Source organism: Electrophorus electricus, chromosome 1, assembly GCF_013358815.1.
Source record: "Electrophorus electricus isolate fEleEle1 chromosome 1, fEleEle1.pri, whole genome shotgun sequence".
Classification (NCBI taxonomy): Eukaryota; Metazoa; Chordata; class Actinopteri; order Gymnotiformes; family Gymnotidae; genus Electrophorus; species Electrophorus electricus.
The window spans coordinates 21427737-21446768 of NC_049535.1; the positions used below are offsets into that span (position 1 = coordinate 21427737).

Consider the following 19032-nt stretch of genomic DNA (forward strand, 5'->3'; position numbering starts at 1 on the left):
GCAAACTATTGCATTCCCTTAAGTGAGTGTAGCAACATACCTAAAATAGAACGCCTAGCACCTTTTCACTATATGGCTTTCAATTATCTAGTTTCCAGGCATGTCAGTATCAATGTCACCGAGGCAACAGCAGAAGCACTAAGGGGTCAAGAGCAGCCGTCTTCCCATCTGCACCAAGCGAGGGATTATGCTCACTTTGTTTCGTTATTTGTTTAGTTAGTTTTTTTCCCCTTTCAATTACTTCTTTTCTCTCATAAGTACTAGCGCTAATAAAATCTTGTAGTCATTCAGATCTGTTACAAATGTGTGCAGTACAACGCATGGCAGTTTTCAGCTGAGCCACGAGTCCCCGATCCCTCGGAACCCGAAGCCAACTAGAGCGGAAAAACAAATCAGAAAAGAACAGAAGAAAGGAAAAAAAGGAGAACCAACTGGGATCTGGTTAGACACGCATGCATATTGTGCACAATTAAATAGTCGCCCACCCATGTCTAGATATCTTTCACTGAAAATACAGGTTTTATTTTTTTTATTATTATTTTTTTCCTTAAATCATGCAAACACTGTTAGAATAGTTTTGGAAGTGGTTCAGGTAGGATAATGTGCTCGAGTGCACGATTTTCAACGGGATCACAACCTCTAAGTATGTGTGGTTCAAGTACAAGAACACAGAAATTAAATGTTAAACAGGTTTGAGTAACACTCGGATGATTGGTTGCAGTGACACATTGCCTATTCTTACTTTAGTACACCTCTATGAATCTTTTTTTTTCCTCCTTGCATGCCGGTCTTTAGATGGTGTAATAGTAACTACTACCATTGAAAAGGAGTATTAGTTCAGTTGATTACACTTAAAATATGTGTGGCCTGAGGAAAACAACCAAGAAAATCCAAACATGTCCCCTTCATGGCATCAATCCCATTTTAAACGGACTGTTTTCCTTTATTTTCAGTTACTGAGAGGCCCTGAGTTTTTTTGTTTTTTTTCTTTTCAAAATATATGCCAGTGAACAGATATGTATACACAGATTATTATCAAAAGTGTGGGTTAAATTCATCACAATGGCTTTTTTTTTCTTAAATTACCTGGCACGCATCAGCACAGACTCACATGCTCCTAAAATCACAGCAACATCCCTTGACCCAAGAAAGCAAGTCTGCCTATCTGCTTATAACTGCTACTCAGTGTACACAATGAAGCAAGAATATTTTTTATATATATATATATATATATATATATATATATATATATATATATATATATATATATTTTAGCTAGAGATATACATTATATATATGTGTATGTGGTGTGTATGTGTGCGCATATATACACACACACATATATACATATACATACACACACACACCCACACATACACACCCACCATATATAGTCCTATAATTAGAGTACTTTAAGAAAACAAAATGAAAAAACACTAAACATTTCATCCTTACCCCCTTTCAGTTTGGTTTTTAAAATTCTAAGCAGAGTGAACAAGAGCTGAGCATGTTTACAGTGCATTTCTAGCAACGACCACTCCACTCCCTCACTCTCCATCCTCAATTGGATCGTTGTGGAATTACTACAGTCAGCTGGCACATAGAAGTAGGGTCAACTACATGGTACGGGGCATGTCCACATTCTTCTGTCTTAAAAGCAAGACGATAATTTGAACTTTTCCACAGCGAGGCTATGCATACAATGCTTTATCTTTTACATCACTTTACACCACTAGCATGGCCTGGGACCTGACAATGTTGCCAAAGCACAAACACACACCAAAGATACACCGCGCTAGTATTCTGCCCTTATCCTTCAGACTTTCTCCAGGAAGATAAAAACCAATAAATAACACCATGTTAAAAACCGTGTACTCTTAAAACAAGTTAAACTGACTACGGATTTTAAGATTAGTAACAGGTTTGTGCTTGTCAAGGTCTTGAAGAAGGCAGAGCTGAAATCTTGTTGAGTATATTGAATTTTTGGCTCACAAACGAGGAAAATGCCTAGTCCTCCAAAAAAGAAGAAAACAGAAGAAAAAAAAAGGACAAAACAAAGTTTCATTCAGACAGACACTCATTGCACATATTGCTTTCTGCAAAAGGGTTGCACCTTCTCCAAAGTCTTTTTTGTTTGGTTTTTTGTTGTTGTTGTTGTTTCGTTTTTGGACGTCAGGCGTAACTAATATTTCTCCACTTCCCTGGCCGACGTAAGCGTGCTGGGAGGATGAGCCGAAGGCCGTCACTGTCCTGGGAGGGTAGGGTGGGGTAGAGTGGGGAGGGTTGAAATTGGCTTGGCCCCCCTTGGCCGTTCCTCCCGTACTCCCACCCTCGACACGGGTCTTGACTGCTGAAATGTGCTGGAGCGTGTCAATTAAAAATATTGCTAGCCTAAAAGAAGAATCTGTGCAAGGCCTGTGGGGTGGTTCTCCTGGGTGTAGCGAAGCCAAGGGTGGGCTGAGCTGGGCGGGGTCTTTTCCCAGGGCTTATACCTTTGGGGGGGTTGGGGGGGGGTTGGTATAGGTGTGCCATGCAGACAGAAGGGAAGTGGTCAGAGGGCAAAGGCAGAGGTCAGAGGCACGGTGCCATCCTCGCCCTTGTTTTCCAGGGCCGCAGTGACCTTTTCAACTTAGCAACAGTGCAAACGCCAGAGCGGTGAGGCCCAGAGTCTGTCTCCAAGGAGGGCACATCCTCAATGTCTCTCTCGCTGCACAAGAAGCGGGAGGGGTGGGGGGGTCCAACACACACGCACGCGCGCACACAGACCCTGTTGTGTCTGCAGTACGGTGTTCTGTATATTTGTTTTTTTCCTTTTTTCCCCTTTTACCTCAAGCCTCAGAGATTCAGACCCATTGCAAGTCATACGTTCACATTAGCATTTGCAGATAAAAAGAGTTGGGATAAAGATATTGAAATTATCAGTACATTATTGCAAAAAATACATTATTAACAAGTCACTTGAGCCCATCATGTACACAAACATGCATCTTATGATGGTTCTATCATCGAGCATCCTTTTCCCCCCCGCTGCTTGTCTAATTGCACAACGTTATTAAACCCAACCAGTGTTCCTGTCCTTCCTCCATCTCGCTCAACTACAACACAGCTTGAATTATTTGTGATCAGACAACTACAGAATATTCAACTGTGTAAGCAAAGATGTCAACACAACATGTATTATAGGTTATCTTTGGAATCTGCAAAAACAAGGGCAGAGAGGGGAAAGAAAACCGGGGGCCTCTGAAGGGGCGTGGTGGTGGGCTGGGCTGCAGAAGGCAGTAGCTTTCATGAAAACTCACAACGATGCACAGCAGAGGTCTAGCAGGTTCCGTCCAAATTCCGAGATTGCTTATTGGTCAAAAGGCAGGCGGGGGATGGGAGTTGCCTTAGCAGTGGGCCAAAGAGCACAGGACTGAGTGGCAGCTAGGTCGCAGGACTGTGTACGCGTGCGTGTGTGTATGCAAGTGTGTGTGTTCCTGCCTGCTCATGCCACACTCTCCAGGGTTTGTGCTGTTTTCCAGTGATGGATGAAGGCCTCGACTCACTCCACATCCCGGTGAACTTCAGATGCGTCCGCGCGGCAGATCGGACAGGTGCGATTGGTCTGCACATAAATGACGACAACGAGAACATTATCGAACGCAACCACTAGCCCAACTAACCACCTCATCTGCTGCACGCAGCCTGCTTCTTCAAAACAATGCCGTTTAGAGATGGGGGGGGATTTAGAAATTTTCTGAATCACAATTCACCAGTTACCTCCACTACAATCACGCTAATATCCCAGTGTTATTATAATAATGGGAGGTTTTTATTCTCACAGTAGTTCTAGTTTAAGACAGACATACGAGATCACTAACATTTTAGGACACCTCTCAGTGTTACAGTGAATCCTTCCATTTAAAAAAATCTCTATCGAAGATAAGTCTGTTAGCATAGCAGGAGTCTCTAGCTAGCCAGACTAGTCTAGTAGAAAGACTAGTGTGTGTGTGTACATTGTTGCTAAACACTCTTTGGATTTACACACATTTATTTTTTGCAAGTGTCAGTACTTCCATTAATCCAACATGTAAGGTTCTGTGTACGGCAGGAATTCTCAGAAGAGCTCCATCACAATACCACTATATTATGATTCTCATTATATTAAGATTATCACTCATTTCCTCAAACTGAATCAAAAACAGAATTAATATTGACTCAATCAGTAACCTAGCATAATCTAACTGAATCAGGCGATCAGTAGATTCCCAGCTCTTACGCTGATCACATCCAACATGTATGAAAATAGCAGACAGAGGTGTGAAGCCGATCATGCCAATTTTAAAAAGGAAAGTATAACCAAACAATTAGGCTCACACATGTAGCTGCGATTAGATAAGCAAAAGATCAGAGTGGTTCCACTGGTGTTTGAAAAGCACTACATGTTCAGGGGCTGCATCTGTCACGCCTCCCTGACGCAGAAACTCCGGACAACAGACAAAAGGTGGGTCGCATATATAGACGTGTGGACACCAGTGTCATGCTAGACTCGTGTGTGCGTGGGGTGGGGGGGTGGTGAGCAGGTGATGTGCTATGAAGCCAGGCACTCACCTTTAACCATTTGTCCACACACTTTGCATGAAACTCGTGATTACAGGGTAATACTCGGAGTAGCTGCCTTGACTCAAAATCACTAAAGCACACAACACACCTGGAAAGAAAGAAGAACAAAGGTCACTTTTAATAGTAATGGTCTCCTCACAAATGAAAGTTATATAGTGTACACTAACTATTTACAAGCACGCGTGACTTACAGGGTTTGCTCAGACTGGTGGTTTTCTGAATTGAACCGGTAGGATGGGAGCTGTTCTATGTCGGCTTTCGTCAGTCCTCGAGGTTTTGCCTCCCCGAGCCTTTCAGCGAGGTTTAGTAACGCCTGAGGCAGAACACCCAGCACATGCACTTTATTGCACAAATCTCACGGCACGAGATCACACACAGCAATTCTCGCTAGTTCCACCTCCACCGTCCTTAGCCAACGGACTCTACAGAACTGCGGCCGTCCGTGTGTGTGCGTCCAGGATAGAGTAGGACTCGCTCGCTGGATCGCTAACAGGTGACGGGTGCGTGACTGGGGACTAGAGCCTGCACCTTCCGTTCCCCTCACCTCGTAATTCTCCATCTCCACGTCGTCCACGTCCAGGTCCAGGCTGATGGCTGGGCCCACGGCGGTTGGAGGCACAGGAAGCATCGAGCTGTTCGAGCAATGCACACACACACACACACACACACACACAACCCCGCATCAACCCTGTTAACGTGTGAACAACACGTGCCCTCGGCCTAGGAAGGGATGTGCCTTTTGAAGCCTGTGTTTCTACTAATAGAAACCGTGCTTCCACTGCCTTTATAGTAAGAGTCATCTGAACCTCTAAGGCTCTGGTTCTCCTCCCAGACATCGAGGGCTACGTTTGGGCTTTGTTCCAACTCCCACGCGCCCGAGTCAGGTGCGTGACTGCTAATCGCCTGGCTCCGGTGTGCTGGGGCAGAACAAACTGTTGTTGCACTAATTAGGAGGAGCCCTGAAGGAGCCCACATGGGGAGCAAATCTATTCGCTCAAATGTTCCCCAAGTGGTACACTATGGAGGCACTCACGGATGGAGTGTACACATGTGCAGGAGGTGGGGGGACTCTTACAGGAAGTACGGTAGGAAGCCAGGGTAGTACGGTGGAGGAGGTGGTGGCGGTGGCAGGGGTTGCTGTAACCGGTACCTCTGGCCACTCCCGCGTCTGGGCAGCACGTGGGGATATGGCTGGAGAAACGAACGGAACCTGGTGAGTGCCAGTCCTACGCATGACAGCTGTGAAGAAAACGTGTTCATATGGCCAGCCTCAGTTTAGGACAGCGGAGAAAATTAAACGCCATCGTACCGTCGGTGTCAGCCGGAAAGCAGCCTGTCTCAGAGGGTCCCTAAACCCAGTCCCTAAACCCACTCCTCCAGGATATTTTACAAACATGAGACGATGTCTCTAAGGCAGACACAGACTGGGCACCACGTGGACTGAAGTAGCCTTTGATGGAGTTACTGACGTTGGACAGTCGTGGTTAGAGAGCTGTCGCTAACGTGCTAGGTTATCACGTAAGCAGACGCGGTGAACAACTCCACGTGGGCAAGATGGTAAAAGGCAGCTCACCACTCCGAAGGCCAGATCTTGGTGGAGGGGCTCCTGCGGGAGGTACTGGAGGGGCACGGATGGGGGCATGGCTGCCGGAGGGTGATGGGCCGGGGGGTAAGAGAACGTCCCCAGGGGATGCTGCTCTCCTCTCAGGTCCACCTCATTCTCCACTCTCTGTAGAGGCTGGAGGCAAAGCAGGAGAAGCGCGTGTGCGCCGCGTCAGACGTCTGAGGGGATCACTGCATTGTACTGAAGTACTTCATTCAAAACACATTAACATAGCCAACACTGAGCCAAAAGATATGGAAAGCAGACAGCTTTCAGGAATTTAGAAACTAAACACAGACCACGATTACCAGCCTTTAATACTGGGATTAGCGGCAGCATCTTGTGAGTGTTATTCCCTCCATTTACGACAATACAGAAGCAAATCTTTTAAATCTGATGGTTCACTGTCTATTATTTCTATATTGAGTACAGCAAAAGTTAAAGCTTAGTTTAGGGGCAAAAATGAAACCTTGCATGAAATGGGGCAATTTAAAAGGTGTTATTTTCATTATTTTGTACAGTGAGATTAAATTTGCAAGTTGGCTGTTTACAACTCTCGTACTAGCAGAGCGGAACAGATGAAGAGTTTTGTACCATCACTGGCGGCAGCATATCTAGTGGGCAAGAGGTGTTAAAATCAGCAATTTGTCACAAGGACAAGATTCTTTGTTCAAGCTACAAAAGTCTACGTTAGCTCTGTAATTAGCCTGTCTGCCAAAGAGTAATATGAAACACAGCCATCAATAATGTGCAAGCCTGTGGCATTACAAGAACCATGCTGCTCACAGCAGGAGACGCGCAACTCTAATAAAAAACACAAGTCCCACAAGGCAAACATTGTCAACACTGCAAAGGCAGTAGTTTATATGTCTGCAAACTTGGCTCTTGTGGTTTGCGACATTTTATTTGCGCTTCTGTGGTCATTGGTGTGAGATTTAAATATATATACATATATATATAAAATTTTAATATTCTTTACATCCATATTGCAATCAATAAATCAAACGCTGATATCTGTGGCAGGCACAAAACTGTAAAAACATGTTTTGGACTGAATGAAATGACAGTATGGCCTACCTGCCTATCTACTGCCCACCCTCCCTCCCTCACGCTCTGCAGTCCGCATGCGTAATCATTTGCACATGTGCAGAGTCTTTCACACATCTCTACACCCATTGCAGGGAGGTAGCCAAGCTAGTCGCACAAGGATGGCAGAAATGTTACACCAATACCTATAAGAGCTTGCACTGTTAAAGAAAGACAAATGTACAAAATGCTACAACCAAAAAGTCCTCTTAAACAACATTATTTTAATTTCATTCTTTATATCACTGTGGACAAGGCCATCTGCCAAATGTTGTACATATAATTGTAAACCGGAGTGAACATCAGTGTGGCTTTCCAACAGCAGTTAGCTATGTATCTAGGTACTGCAGCTGTTTAGTCAGCAAATATTAAGGATGGAATTTGCTGAAAATTCAAAATAAACATTCAAAACCAATTTTGGCTGCATAGTATCTCTACTCTGTTTGATGTTTTGAGCTTTGCCTGATATCTAACATTACCACAGCGAACTGTCACAAGCTAGCCATCAACAAGTTACTGCATTTAATAAAACTTCCCAATACTAACACACAAACGTGAAGCTGCAACAACAGCAGTCAGGTTTGTTATTTACACCCATTATGATAATGTTAAGTGTTTTATTACAAGTGATATGGGCAATACGATCACAATATCAGCACCCCCCCACACACACACAAACAAATGACCAATATTATATTTATCAAGATATATAATTTGATAGTCATCATGCTAATGACTAAAGCCTGAGGCAACCAGCAGGGTTCATTAAACTTTAGAACATAGAATATAGCTCATAGAAAGTTTAACATTTAACTGTGCAAACATACTTTATCTACCTTAACAAAACTTAATTTTAATAAATACTAATTATGTACTGGTCTAACATCTCTCAAATGTTTTAAAAAGTAAAAATATGTGAAAAGGTGCAAAATGTGTAACCCTGTAAACAGTCATTAGGTTTTTACAGCAGTGAAAATGTGCCTGTTATTCTTGCTTCTTTTTCATTTTTCATATTGGGTAATGGCTGCAAAATATGACATGACTTACTGTTTTGGTACAAGCCAATTATCATTGCTAAAACATGGATGGACCAACATGGGCCGCATTTTTATACTGTGGTGTGGTTGCTGTAGCACCTTTTCACTGACGGAAAAGATTTGTCGTTTTTCCATCTTGGTTTGCATCAACCAACAACATATGTTTCAGACCATCTTACTCTGTGCTTTATTGCTTTGCAGATATCCAAACCACTTACACATAACTTAGGTTGTGGTAACTTTTTTTTGTCAACAATAGCCTCAGCTTTGGAGGATATTGCAAGTTCACCTTCACTTTCATGCCACTCGTGGATTCCACTAATTTTCCTCTACTTTTCAGCGCTGATAGCTCAAACAATGTTTTGCAGTAAGAAACAGGTGTGTACTTTTACATGCAAGCCAAAACTGACTGACTGGCTATTGTGTTCATTTCTGCTGTGTGATCAACTGTTACATCTATCCTTATCAAGTAAAAATGTCAAAAGCTTATCATCTTGATCGCAATCTTGTTTCAGGATCACTTTACTCGCCAAGCACTGCATGAAGTAGCTGGACATAGCGATGAAAGTGATGGTTTGTGCTCCTTTGTCCGATGCTCTCATGCACAGTGCGTGTTCATGCGTTTTAGGAGAGCGTCTTTGTAAGGAGGGCTGAAGGTAGGAGATTTCGTCACTCGGATCACTTAAAAAAAAAATAGCTTACATTTGCTGGTTTGTACAAAATTATCTACTGGAGTAATTTTAATTACGTTTACAATAATGCAACAACTGATTTGTTGTCAACTGAACAGAAAGGTTTGCTGACATGTACAGGCCCCAGTGCATCATCATAACTGGAAGACAAACAAGTCCTGCACAGTTCCACACAGCTCTGAGCTCAGTTCTGACCAGGACTGAACACATGAGCGACCCTGATCCAACCGTTAATACTGCATCTCTCTGAGCCAGACCTGCACAGCTCTGCCTGGCTCCACTAATGAGCTCTGCTCCTTAAGGGAAACACAATTAATGTTATCAGATGATGGTGGCAAAGTTAGAATAAATGTCTAGAGAGCAGGGATGGCAGACCCTGTGTTTCTTTTGGGGATTTTTTTGTACTTAAACTCTCATTATGCCAGTTCCTATGCAGCAGCTAGCTAGCCTACAACAGCTACACACCGGGAGGGGGCAGGCAAGCATGTGCTTCCTCCGAGACACGTAAGGACATGCACCATGAGCCGCTTGCCATGCTGCGAACCTGGGCAGCTGAACACCACTAACTGCCCCTTGTCTGCGCAGGTGTAAGCACACAAACACCTGTGATTGGCTAATGTCGTTCTGACTGAGAGTGGACAAAGTAATGCCATCCCTTCCACACAGAGAACAGTGCCAGTTTTGCTCTCCTGGTTCAAAGATGGCTGTGGCATTGTATGGGCTAGAACCATCACACCTACTACAACAGGGCAAACGTTTTTAGAGTAGCCCAATATGGCGAAAAATAGTATACTGCAATATACATGAAAAACACAGTACTTAAAGACTGGCTAGCAATTTTGTTTTCATTCTTTTTCCATCATTATTTACACTTTATGAATCAAACATACAGTGATTCATCAAACCATTCAGGGAAAGCTTGTCGGAGATTGTTCAGGGTCCTCACAGCACACAAGGAGAAATGTCACGATGTGTTAAAAGTCAATTTGCATATTGCACCCTCCTGCAGTTACCGCGGAGGCCCACAATGATACAACAAACGGTATATCGTGCATCACGGCTCATTCTTAAACTGGATCAAACACTCCCCAGAAGCAGGGGGGAGCCTCTCCACCGCTCACCCTATGATGCTTGCTGGGTGAAAACCCTTAGGATGGCAGCCGCAGATCTTACCAGGCGTGGGTGCTGAGGCTGCAATGGCACGAACTGGCTGAGCGGGGCCAGGTGAGGGGGCTGGTGTGCTGGCACCGGCGGGCTGGGGTGAAGGATGAAATGCTCACTGGAGATGAGTGGCGGGAACGCCTGGTAAGACACGGGCAAGTGCTGCATGGTACATGCCTGAATAAGCTGTAGGGGGGAGGGAGGGAGAGAGAGAGAGAGAGAGAAAGAGATCATGAAAGGAGTTCATTTCGTAGTCCAAGCAAAGTATCAAAGCCAAAAGGCTCTGACGTCATTAATGCAATACATCTTTGAACCAGGAATATGGCTAATGCTTCACAGTTCAGCAGCTGTATTCAAATTAGGCTGCTGTAGTTGGTACTCAGAAAGCTTTGTTGTTGTTCACGGAAAGTGAAACTGTTGCAAGCAGTACTGTGCTCACGTGACCAGCCATTTTGTGGCGCTTGTCTGCAAATTATGAAAAGTGAATCATGTTGATGTCAATTACAACACAGGCTGGTACAAGCTGCCTGTCCACTACCATCACAGAGCACTCACAAACATAACACATAGGTGGTAGCTACTCATGTCAACACCACAGATGTAATGAATTAAGCAGATGACGATTCACCAGAAATTAGGCCTTTTAAATATATATTTATGTGAAAAATATTTTAAAGTGTAGCGGTCACAGTGACAGCCTGGACCAAAGGTATCAATGGGACCGGCCTGCTACAGCACTAACAAGTTTAATCAGGAGCTACAGCAGCCAACAATGGTTATGACGTAAATTCTCTCACGTCAGGAATCTGCAGGCTGCAGGCACTCGTCAATAAGCACATTAGCACGTAAAGTTACTTTGGGGGGTCCAGCTGTTCTATCAAGCTAGTGCTGGAAGCTGCATGATGTGCGGCAGGCGTGTGCGAACGCTACACAGACGGCACGGATATTCCAGCTCTTCCTTTTCAAACTCACGGGAGGAGGAAGGCAGCAGAGCAGAGAGAGCTGTCCGCTGAACATTACCGAGCATGCTGGGAGCTGCTGGCCGCCACACGCCGGCATCGGCTGCCCCGCGTGCACGGGGAAGCCGTGGGTCGTCACCGTGGTAACTGTGTAAGATATCGGTACGGATCCTTGATGCATCTTTGGGAGAAGGGGGGGGGGGCGGGGGCGGAGAGAACGAACCATTATTTTAAATACGGAATTGAGAGAAGGAGGAAAAGTGTTCCATTTAAAAAAGTGAGCATTCATGGACTAAATCTTCATGAGCTCAGGCCACTTGGTTAAGGCGTGGAGCTACACTAGTCCCCTCCTCCCTACCCTGTGCAGCCTACCTGCTCATGAAGGTCCACCATGATGGAGCTTGGTTGAGGTGGGTGCGGGTGGAGAAGGCGCGGAGGCGCGCCAGCGTGGCCGTACTGCCGGGACTCCTCTAGGGGGAGCTGCTGAGGTGGGAACGTAGCATGGGGAAAGCTCTCATCCTGCCGCGGGGCACCGCGCACAACAGCTCCGTCTCTCTGTCCCCACTGCCGTCGTGCTGGAGGACTGAGAATCACAAGACAAATCCACCATGCATACATTTTCTTTATCTAGAGATTCTTGTCAATAAGGTACACAAACCCCAAAACTGCAACTTTTTTTTAGGAAAAGTAAATGAATAACACCTCAGAAGGCTTCTGCTTGGTGAGACTTATCCCCCTGCCAGTTACTTGAGCCTTGTCCTAGAGGGCATTCCTGGACAATTTAGAGTTCTTAAACAACCAACACCCCCAATTCAGCTCATCCACAACTTGAAAAGGCTTACACTCTGTTGAGGCCAAAACTGTGCCAGCATGATGGCTGAAAGCATAACAAACGACCCACCTTCTCCTGAGGTGCACAGGCGTGTTGCACGGTCCCCCGAGGAACCTCCTCTGGTTTAAGGGGGCTGTTGGCGGCCGCCTATTCACAGCTATTTCCCATGGTCGCATTTGTGACGTCGTGAAGAACGAGTCACAGCCGGGGTGGGGGAGCAGTAGTGCTGGAGGCACTTGTGTTGGAAAGCGCAGATTGTCTTCACTCTGTCTCACACACACACAAACTATGACAATTCCAGCGTACTAAATAGCATTACTGCTTTAACTGTCTTCCTAAAACTGTCATCAAAGCTGTCTGAATTTGACAAAATACTACCACAGATAAATCAAATTTTATGATTTACATGCCTTATTGTGACAAGAACGAAGCTGCATTCTTGAGACACTAGTTTATTTCTATGAATTTTAAAAAGAGCCTATAACTGTCTCATTACAAAGAACTGATATAATCTACATTTCCCAGCACATTAGGATAGCTAGGACGGCTGACTAGCGAAAATTGCTCGAATACTCCCGTTTTAATGGCCGAAAATGAAAAGTAGAAAATACTGAATTTCTTATTAATGCGCACGACTTATCGTCTGACTGCCAATAAACAGCGATAAAACGCTTCAAAAATGGGATGCTCCAACTTCAACAAAGCGCGTAGCGTTAAAGCCATGTGCTCATAGACAAAGCAACAACAAAGAAGCGCCATCAAAACAGACTACAGACGAGCTAGCCTTGTGTGTCCAAACATGACGACGCAAAATGAAAATCAGCCATCTAGTTGTACAATTTTAGCACGCTTTATATTTGCACAGAGCATGCACAATTAGCTTTTGTTGCTTGATGTAGAATGGGTTCTTCAATGCTACGGTTAGCTAGCTAGCACAAAGACAGAATACCATACACGTGTGGCTGACTTTGTTGCCATTTGATCAAGCTGCAGTTGTTGGTAACCTTCGCGTTAGTTAGGTCGCTTCAGCGTGAGAAAAAAAGTGCAAGGGCTCCAACGTTCCAAAAAAAATCCAACACAAGCTAACCGACCAGCTAATGTGAGAAATGAAGTTACTTTTTTAGCCGTACACTAGCTTAGGTAGCTGTAGTTTGCATAGATTGTATGCAAACAAGCTCAAACAGGAAATGCAGTGATGCACTACGACAAAGGAACACCAGGCAGACTGTTGTGAAGGGAAATGTGGCTAGCAGGCTAGCTAAGATAGCTAGATTGTTTTTGTGAATGGTTAAGAGTTTAAAAGGCTAACGCTAGCCAGGTAACTTCTACGTTAGTTTCCAAGTCATCTTAGCATGTTACTAACGTTAGCTTAGCTGCTTAAATAATTAAGAGTTATAGAGTTTAGGATTTTGTCGAAAATAAAGGTTATATAGATAGCTAGCTTGTTAGCCACTGAACTAGCTGACTGGCTAAATTGCCTACTAGCATAGCTAACAGCTACCTTACTTGTTTTCAACTGGCGGGTCAGTCTCCGACACGTCCGAGCAGTCTGTAGCGTTAGGAGCCGAGCTAGTTTTGTAAATAAACTAATCCAGTGGAAGCTACGATCTAGATATAAACTAAAGATCGTGCATGCTTCATGTAGGAGTATTCTCCTTTTTGTCCGTTTACTTCCTTTCGCATGAGGTTGTTGACTGTAGCTGTTAGGTGTTCACGTCCAGCATTGGCTTAAAAGAGGAAAAGTCCATCGATGCTGGGTACTTTGGTCATTTATTTCCACTCGAAAGCCATAAAACTAAACCAACATTTCAACTGTTTATTTTAGAACAACTATATCGCTGCATTCCAATACAATTTAATCGGCAACATTCCACCGCGCGTGCTGTCATCCTGCAGGTCCGCGCACAACATACTCGTGGGGTTAGAATTCATGTTTAGCCCCGCCTTTTTCCTCCAAAACACCAGGCAAGTGTGGCAGAAACAGTTTTGGCAAGTTCGTATGTGATATTTGACTACATTTAGCTAGAGTTCTGTTAAAGATCAACTTCAGGGTTGTTTTACACTGATCTGTCACCCACCAACAGGCTTTTTACAGGTAAGTAGGCTATTCGGTCTTTAAATAGCCTATTATGCAAAAGGAAGAACGGTGTGGTTTTCAAAGCCAACAAATGCGGGTTAACGAGTGACTGAATCAGCTATAATTTCAATTAGACAATGATTTATGCCGATAAATAAATAGCTACTTAACTACAGCCTCCTTAAACCCCCGGTCACAACGATATATAGGCTAGTATGTTAATTGTTGTTGCAGCACTGGTCCTTGCAATATCACATTCACAAAAGGCTGCAATTATCACTTTCTAGTTGGCAGTACGCCCAGTGCATCAGAATCAAGCCACCCCGTTGAAGCTCAATTGAGCAAATGTTCTGAGGAATCAGACATTCATTTGGCCTGATAAATGTAGTCTGCACACATTTTTGGAGTCATGCAGTCCTGCAACTTAAAGATGTAACATTAAAATATAAACCCCACATTCTCATATTGTAATTACAATAAGTAGTTCAAATTTAAGCATAACATTTTTTTCCAATTAATTTTTTTCTTCACCAATATATAAATGACGCCTTGAGTAAATCGGGTAGTCACATAAGTTTTCTGTCATGCATTTAATATAGCATTATCTGTTGAATTACAAGAAGGGTGGGTGTTTCTTTTCCACAATTAATAAAAACGACAATGCAATATAATACATAAATAAGACAGCGATATACAGTTAATTGTAATGTTTGATGTAACTCTATATAGCATACAATTAGCTGCTACATTATAGCTGCTTACAAATGCCCATTATTGTGTAGTAGGGTAATGACCGGTAATAGTCTACCGCTATTATACATCTTAAGGCTGGCCAAATGCCCTGGTTCTAACAAAGTTGGGATTCTCTCAAATGCACACGAAACGTACATCAAAACAACTCCTGATATCTAACACTATTATGCAGCTTGTTGCAGATATTACTTTTGACATCTATCATTTCATATCTCACATTGTTTAACAACAAAAAAGCATCAACCAGTATCAAATATTTGCTGAACGCATTTCCGAGGACTCAGATGTAGCCTTGGACGCTGCTGCCATGAGTCCTAGTGTTTCTTTCTGTTATGTTTGGCGGAGAAAGTAGGCCTATTTCTTTTTAAAATATAGTTCCTCTATACGGCATTTACGTGGATCGCATACTCAAGACAAGACAGCAGCGTCATGTCATGTCACGTCTGCGCGCAGGTGAACTCGCAATCCGAGCAGTTTTGACGGGCTACGTTCTCCAGTGACAGGATGACATAGTCAACCTCGTTACGTAAGCCTTGCGCCAAATGGCTAGCCGGCAAAGAGAGGAACCAACGAAAGACAATTTGTCGAAGCTTGCCTATCCTTTTTAAAAGCTGTCTTTGAAAGGGCTCTAAACTGTGATAACAGAAATGACATTTTGGAGGTAGCAAATAAGGAGCCTGGTGTGCAATAACGAAACTAATCACTTAGGCGATGATAGCAACACAATATTTTCAGTATAATTGGGGTACTCTGATGTCTTTTAAGTAGATGATATGATCAGATATGAAAATGTATGCGTTTTACATCATTTTCAGAGGCCCCTTGTCGGCTTCACTGCAGAGAAGGCATTGCAATGTGACAGAGTAACCTGTTTCTAGTGAAAAGCATAGAAACAAATAATAATCATTTAAAAAATCTCCGTTGGTTTGTTTAGGAAATCGCGCTCCCTAATTCGATGTGCACGGCTGAACAGCGTGTTTACAACTAACGCTTGAACATTTCCTATGTACTTCCAGTCAAATGTAAACATTACATAGCTCTCATAGCCAGCAAGAAAACAAGGAGGGGCGCAAGGATAGGGGGAAAAGACGAACACGAGCCGAGCTCTAAAGCACGTAATCGAACTGATGCCCAAGCAGCGCACGAAGGCCAAATGCACAGAAATATGCCAATATGTTGCAAACCATTACCTGATTGTTAATTTGCACGCATTTCAATCACTGACATTTTCTTCCTTGTAATCCATCACATCTCTCACATCTTCGGTGCGGCATTCTCCTCAGCTGTTCCTTTTAGTGGAACATTCCGTGGATTTCACCACTGTTAGGGCGAAAGGTACAAAGAGTGGCGCATGAAAATAAAGAAGCCTAACTGATGCAATTTACGTGACATTTCTATCTTCGTAAATAAACAGCTTAAGTGTTGGACTGTCGAATAAACAATGTAACCCGTGTGGCTCCGTGTCATACTTTAGGCAATTGCACGATTTTTGGACAGACCCCTACATGGAACGTCTTAAAGGGCGCTCTCCATTACGACTTGGTCTACCGTAATTATTGTATAACTTTATCACCGAACTCCCCAATGTCATACCTCGGTTGCCAAGATCATGCAATATGTGGAGGTCAGTGAACCGTAAGGTGAAACGCCAGATTAAAATTATCTCATACTTGATATACCTGTTGTATCAAATGCGACTTTCTAGCGCCGTGAATGTGCAAATGCACATAAAATTATGCATTGTCTTGATATTAAAAAAGGTTATGCGCAGAACAATAATAGTATCAAATATTCAAGACAATTGGTGAAATTAACGCTTATTCATTATAGCTTTTTGATTCATTTATTGACTGAATTTGTTTTAAGTTTTGAATAAACAAAGTTTTTATATTGCAGTCATAATATAACCAACTAATACCTGTGTAGTGTCTCCATGCAATGCATAGCAATTATACGGTGCGTTGACGTGTGTCCCTCCACTGGCGCTGCGTTGTATGCCAACACTGTCTCTTTTGGCAGATTCTGAAAACAAAACAATGAAACTATATGAAGAGTACTTATAGAAACTCGATACCATTACAATTTAAAAACCTTAAGGCTTAAAGCCTTAATATGTTTCATATTTCACTTTTTTTTTCATTTGGCATATGTCAATTATAGAAAATTGGGCACTTCATCTTAAAAATATTAAATAGTTTCTTTGAGAATGTTCTGTTAAAATGTGATATGTGATGAAAGCTCTGCTCATTTACATTACTAATTTCAGACACTAACGTCCACTTGGCAAATTGAAGATGCAGAGTGAATTAACCAACTGTTAAATGTATCACTGAATGACTGTGGTTAAAACACTAGCTATATATTGAGGGGAAAAAAATGTAAACCCACATGAGGCTACATCATTTAAAAATGTTGAACCCCATATCATTTATTTGTATAGCAAATATAAGAGAAAGTGAAGGAAGACTTTTCATATCTTTTCAAAAAGATCACAAAAATATGTGTGTATTTTAAACAAACCAAAATGCAACCAAACCAACCAAAGAAACAAAACTGAAGCCTTCAGTGTTGATTATGGGGACTGCATTTCTGCTTATTCCCCTCTAACTAGGCTGTCCATCATAGCTCATCAGTGCCGGACAATGATGCGTTACGGTTGGGCCTAAAATCATTTTTGTTTGTATTCATATTCTATTTATTTTGGTCTCTGTAAAACCACAAGCGTTAATGACCAAAGGTTTGGATTGTGTTTTTCTATTCAGCACATTGTTTAAAATGTTATAAATTTGATGATTTCCTCTTCTTTCTTTATTAACTGTACCGATTGTTAGTTTAGTCATACAGCAGCATGAATCTGGAATAGCTGTAATAGTTTCCACCTAGCTGTCATGCATAGACCTTCTTGCTCTATGCCTCCCCACAGTTACTCCTATAACCCTACACAGTCTTGTGCATCTTAACCAGTACTGGGAATAAGATGCTGAACAGAAAAGTTTAAAATAATTTAAAATCTTCACATTACAGTTAATATACATACAGTTAAGTATACGTTTGTCCTACTTGCGTCTATTTATGTTACTCTTGTGTTTCTGATAAATGATTACACCAAATATATGAAAAAGCTGTATAATGTATTTATAAAATGTATGTATAATGTAGAAATCTATGTAATGTATGTATAAATACTGTAATGTATTTATCGACTAGTACAGGGACTTCACTTGACCATATTTTGTTGTAGTTGCCTGCCACCTACAGTTGGTTTGCGTAATGTGAACTGGGGACGGCACCATTGAATAGTGAGCGCACCTTTCACAGGTGGAGACTGCAGAAAAGGTTTGAATTAATTGCATGTTAAGCCGATCATTAGGCCTATTGTGAAGTGAAACTCTTCACTAGGCCAATACAAAGACAGTTGTGGTAACTCACGGAGCAGCACTTCAAAGCATCTGATCAGACAGGATTATACAGAAGTCATCACTGAACTGATATGCCTTTCCTATGATATTTACTATGATTGGTTGGTTCTTTCTTAAAATAGACATAAGTAAAAGAACCACTCCTTGTTATCTTTGTGTATTTCACTTGGCACCAATTTTTATGGGATTTCAAGAAATGTAAAAAGTAAAGCAATGCAAGGAGTGGTGTGTGTTTTTTTCCCCTGAAAGTAATAAGTACTAATAAGTACTCACTTTGACAGTTATACTCAGTAATAAGTACCCACTTTAAGAGTAGTATTCAGTAGTTTGGAATTGATTACTTTTTGAGTAACTTCTCCAGCGATTATTATCTTATTATAAATAATATAACTTCTTATAAATGATACATGACATTTAGAAAGGTAATTAGCCTGAGTTAGTGAGCTTTGCCTGGTGCAGTTGTCATGCTGTTACCAACCATAAAAGTACAATAAGGCTGGGTTGGACACAAAGCTGCGCTTATCTGTGTGTCTGACTGGTGGATGGGTTTTTACAGCCTGTTGTGTAGAGAACACACCTGAGCCTATGATCAGATAATACAGCAGCATAATAACCACAGCACAGAGAGTACTTTCAGTCGCATTCGCATTTTAACAATGTCACCTATGTAACTAATTCTTTAACATTATTAGAGGTGTCAGATCAGACTTGGCACTTCCATCCTCATTGTTATTGAATAATCAGTATATTTAAATTGCTTAAAAAAAAATTGTTGTTTGTTTGTTGGGGGTGGGGTGGGGTGGGGTGGGGT

The 19032-nt window shown here is 42.5% G+C and overlaps 1 protein-coding gene across 4 annotated transcripts; it reads right to left on the reverse strand.

The window, feature by feature from the left end:
- Positions 1-1317: 1317 nt before the first annotated feature.
- Positions 1318-16333, reverse strand: rnf44 (ring finger protein 44). Of its 4 annotated transcripts, XM_035532336.1 has the most exons (12): positions 16272-16333; positions 15993-16122; positions 12042-12238; positions 11513-11723; positions 11154-11321; positions 10194-10367; positions 6176-6340; positions 5678-5841; positions 5147-5234; positions 4794-4915; positions 4591-4690; positions 1318-3604 (listed from the first exon to the last, which is right to left on the reverse strand). In XM_035532336.1, the coding sequence occupies exons 3-12, from the start codon at positions 12146-12148 to the stop codon at positions 3542-3544; spliced, it is 1362 nt and encodes a 453-aa protein (XP_035388229.1). In that variant the 5' UTR covers positions 12149-12238; positions 15993-16122; positions 16272-16333; the 3' UTR covers positions 1318-3541. The 4 variants fall into 4 exon arrangements, with proteins under 4 accessions (XP_035388229.1, XP_026870240.1, XP_035388241.1 ...); XM_027014439.2 differs by having other exon boundaries at positions 11202-11321; positions 15993-16317; XM_035532348.1 differs by having other exon boundaries at positions 5678-5793; positions 15993-16317.
- Between the last annotated feature and the right edge of the window lie 2699 nt (positions 16334-19032).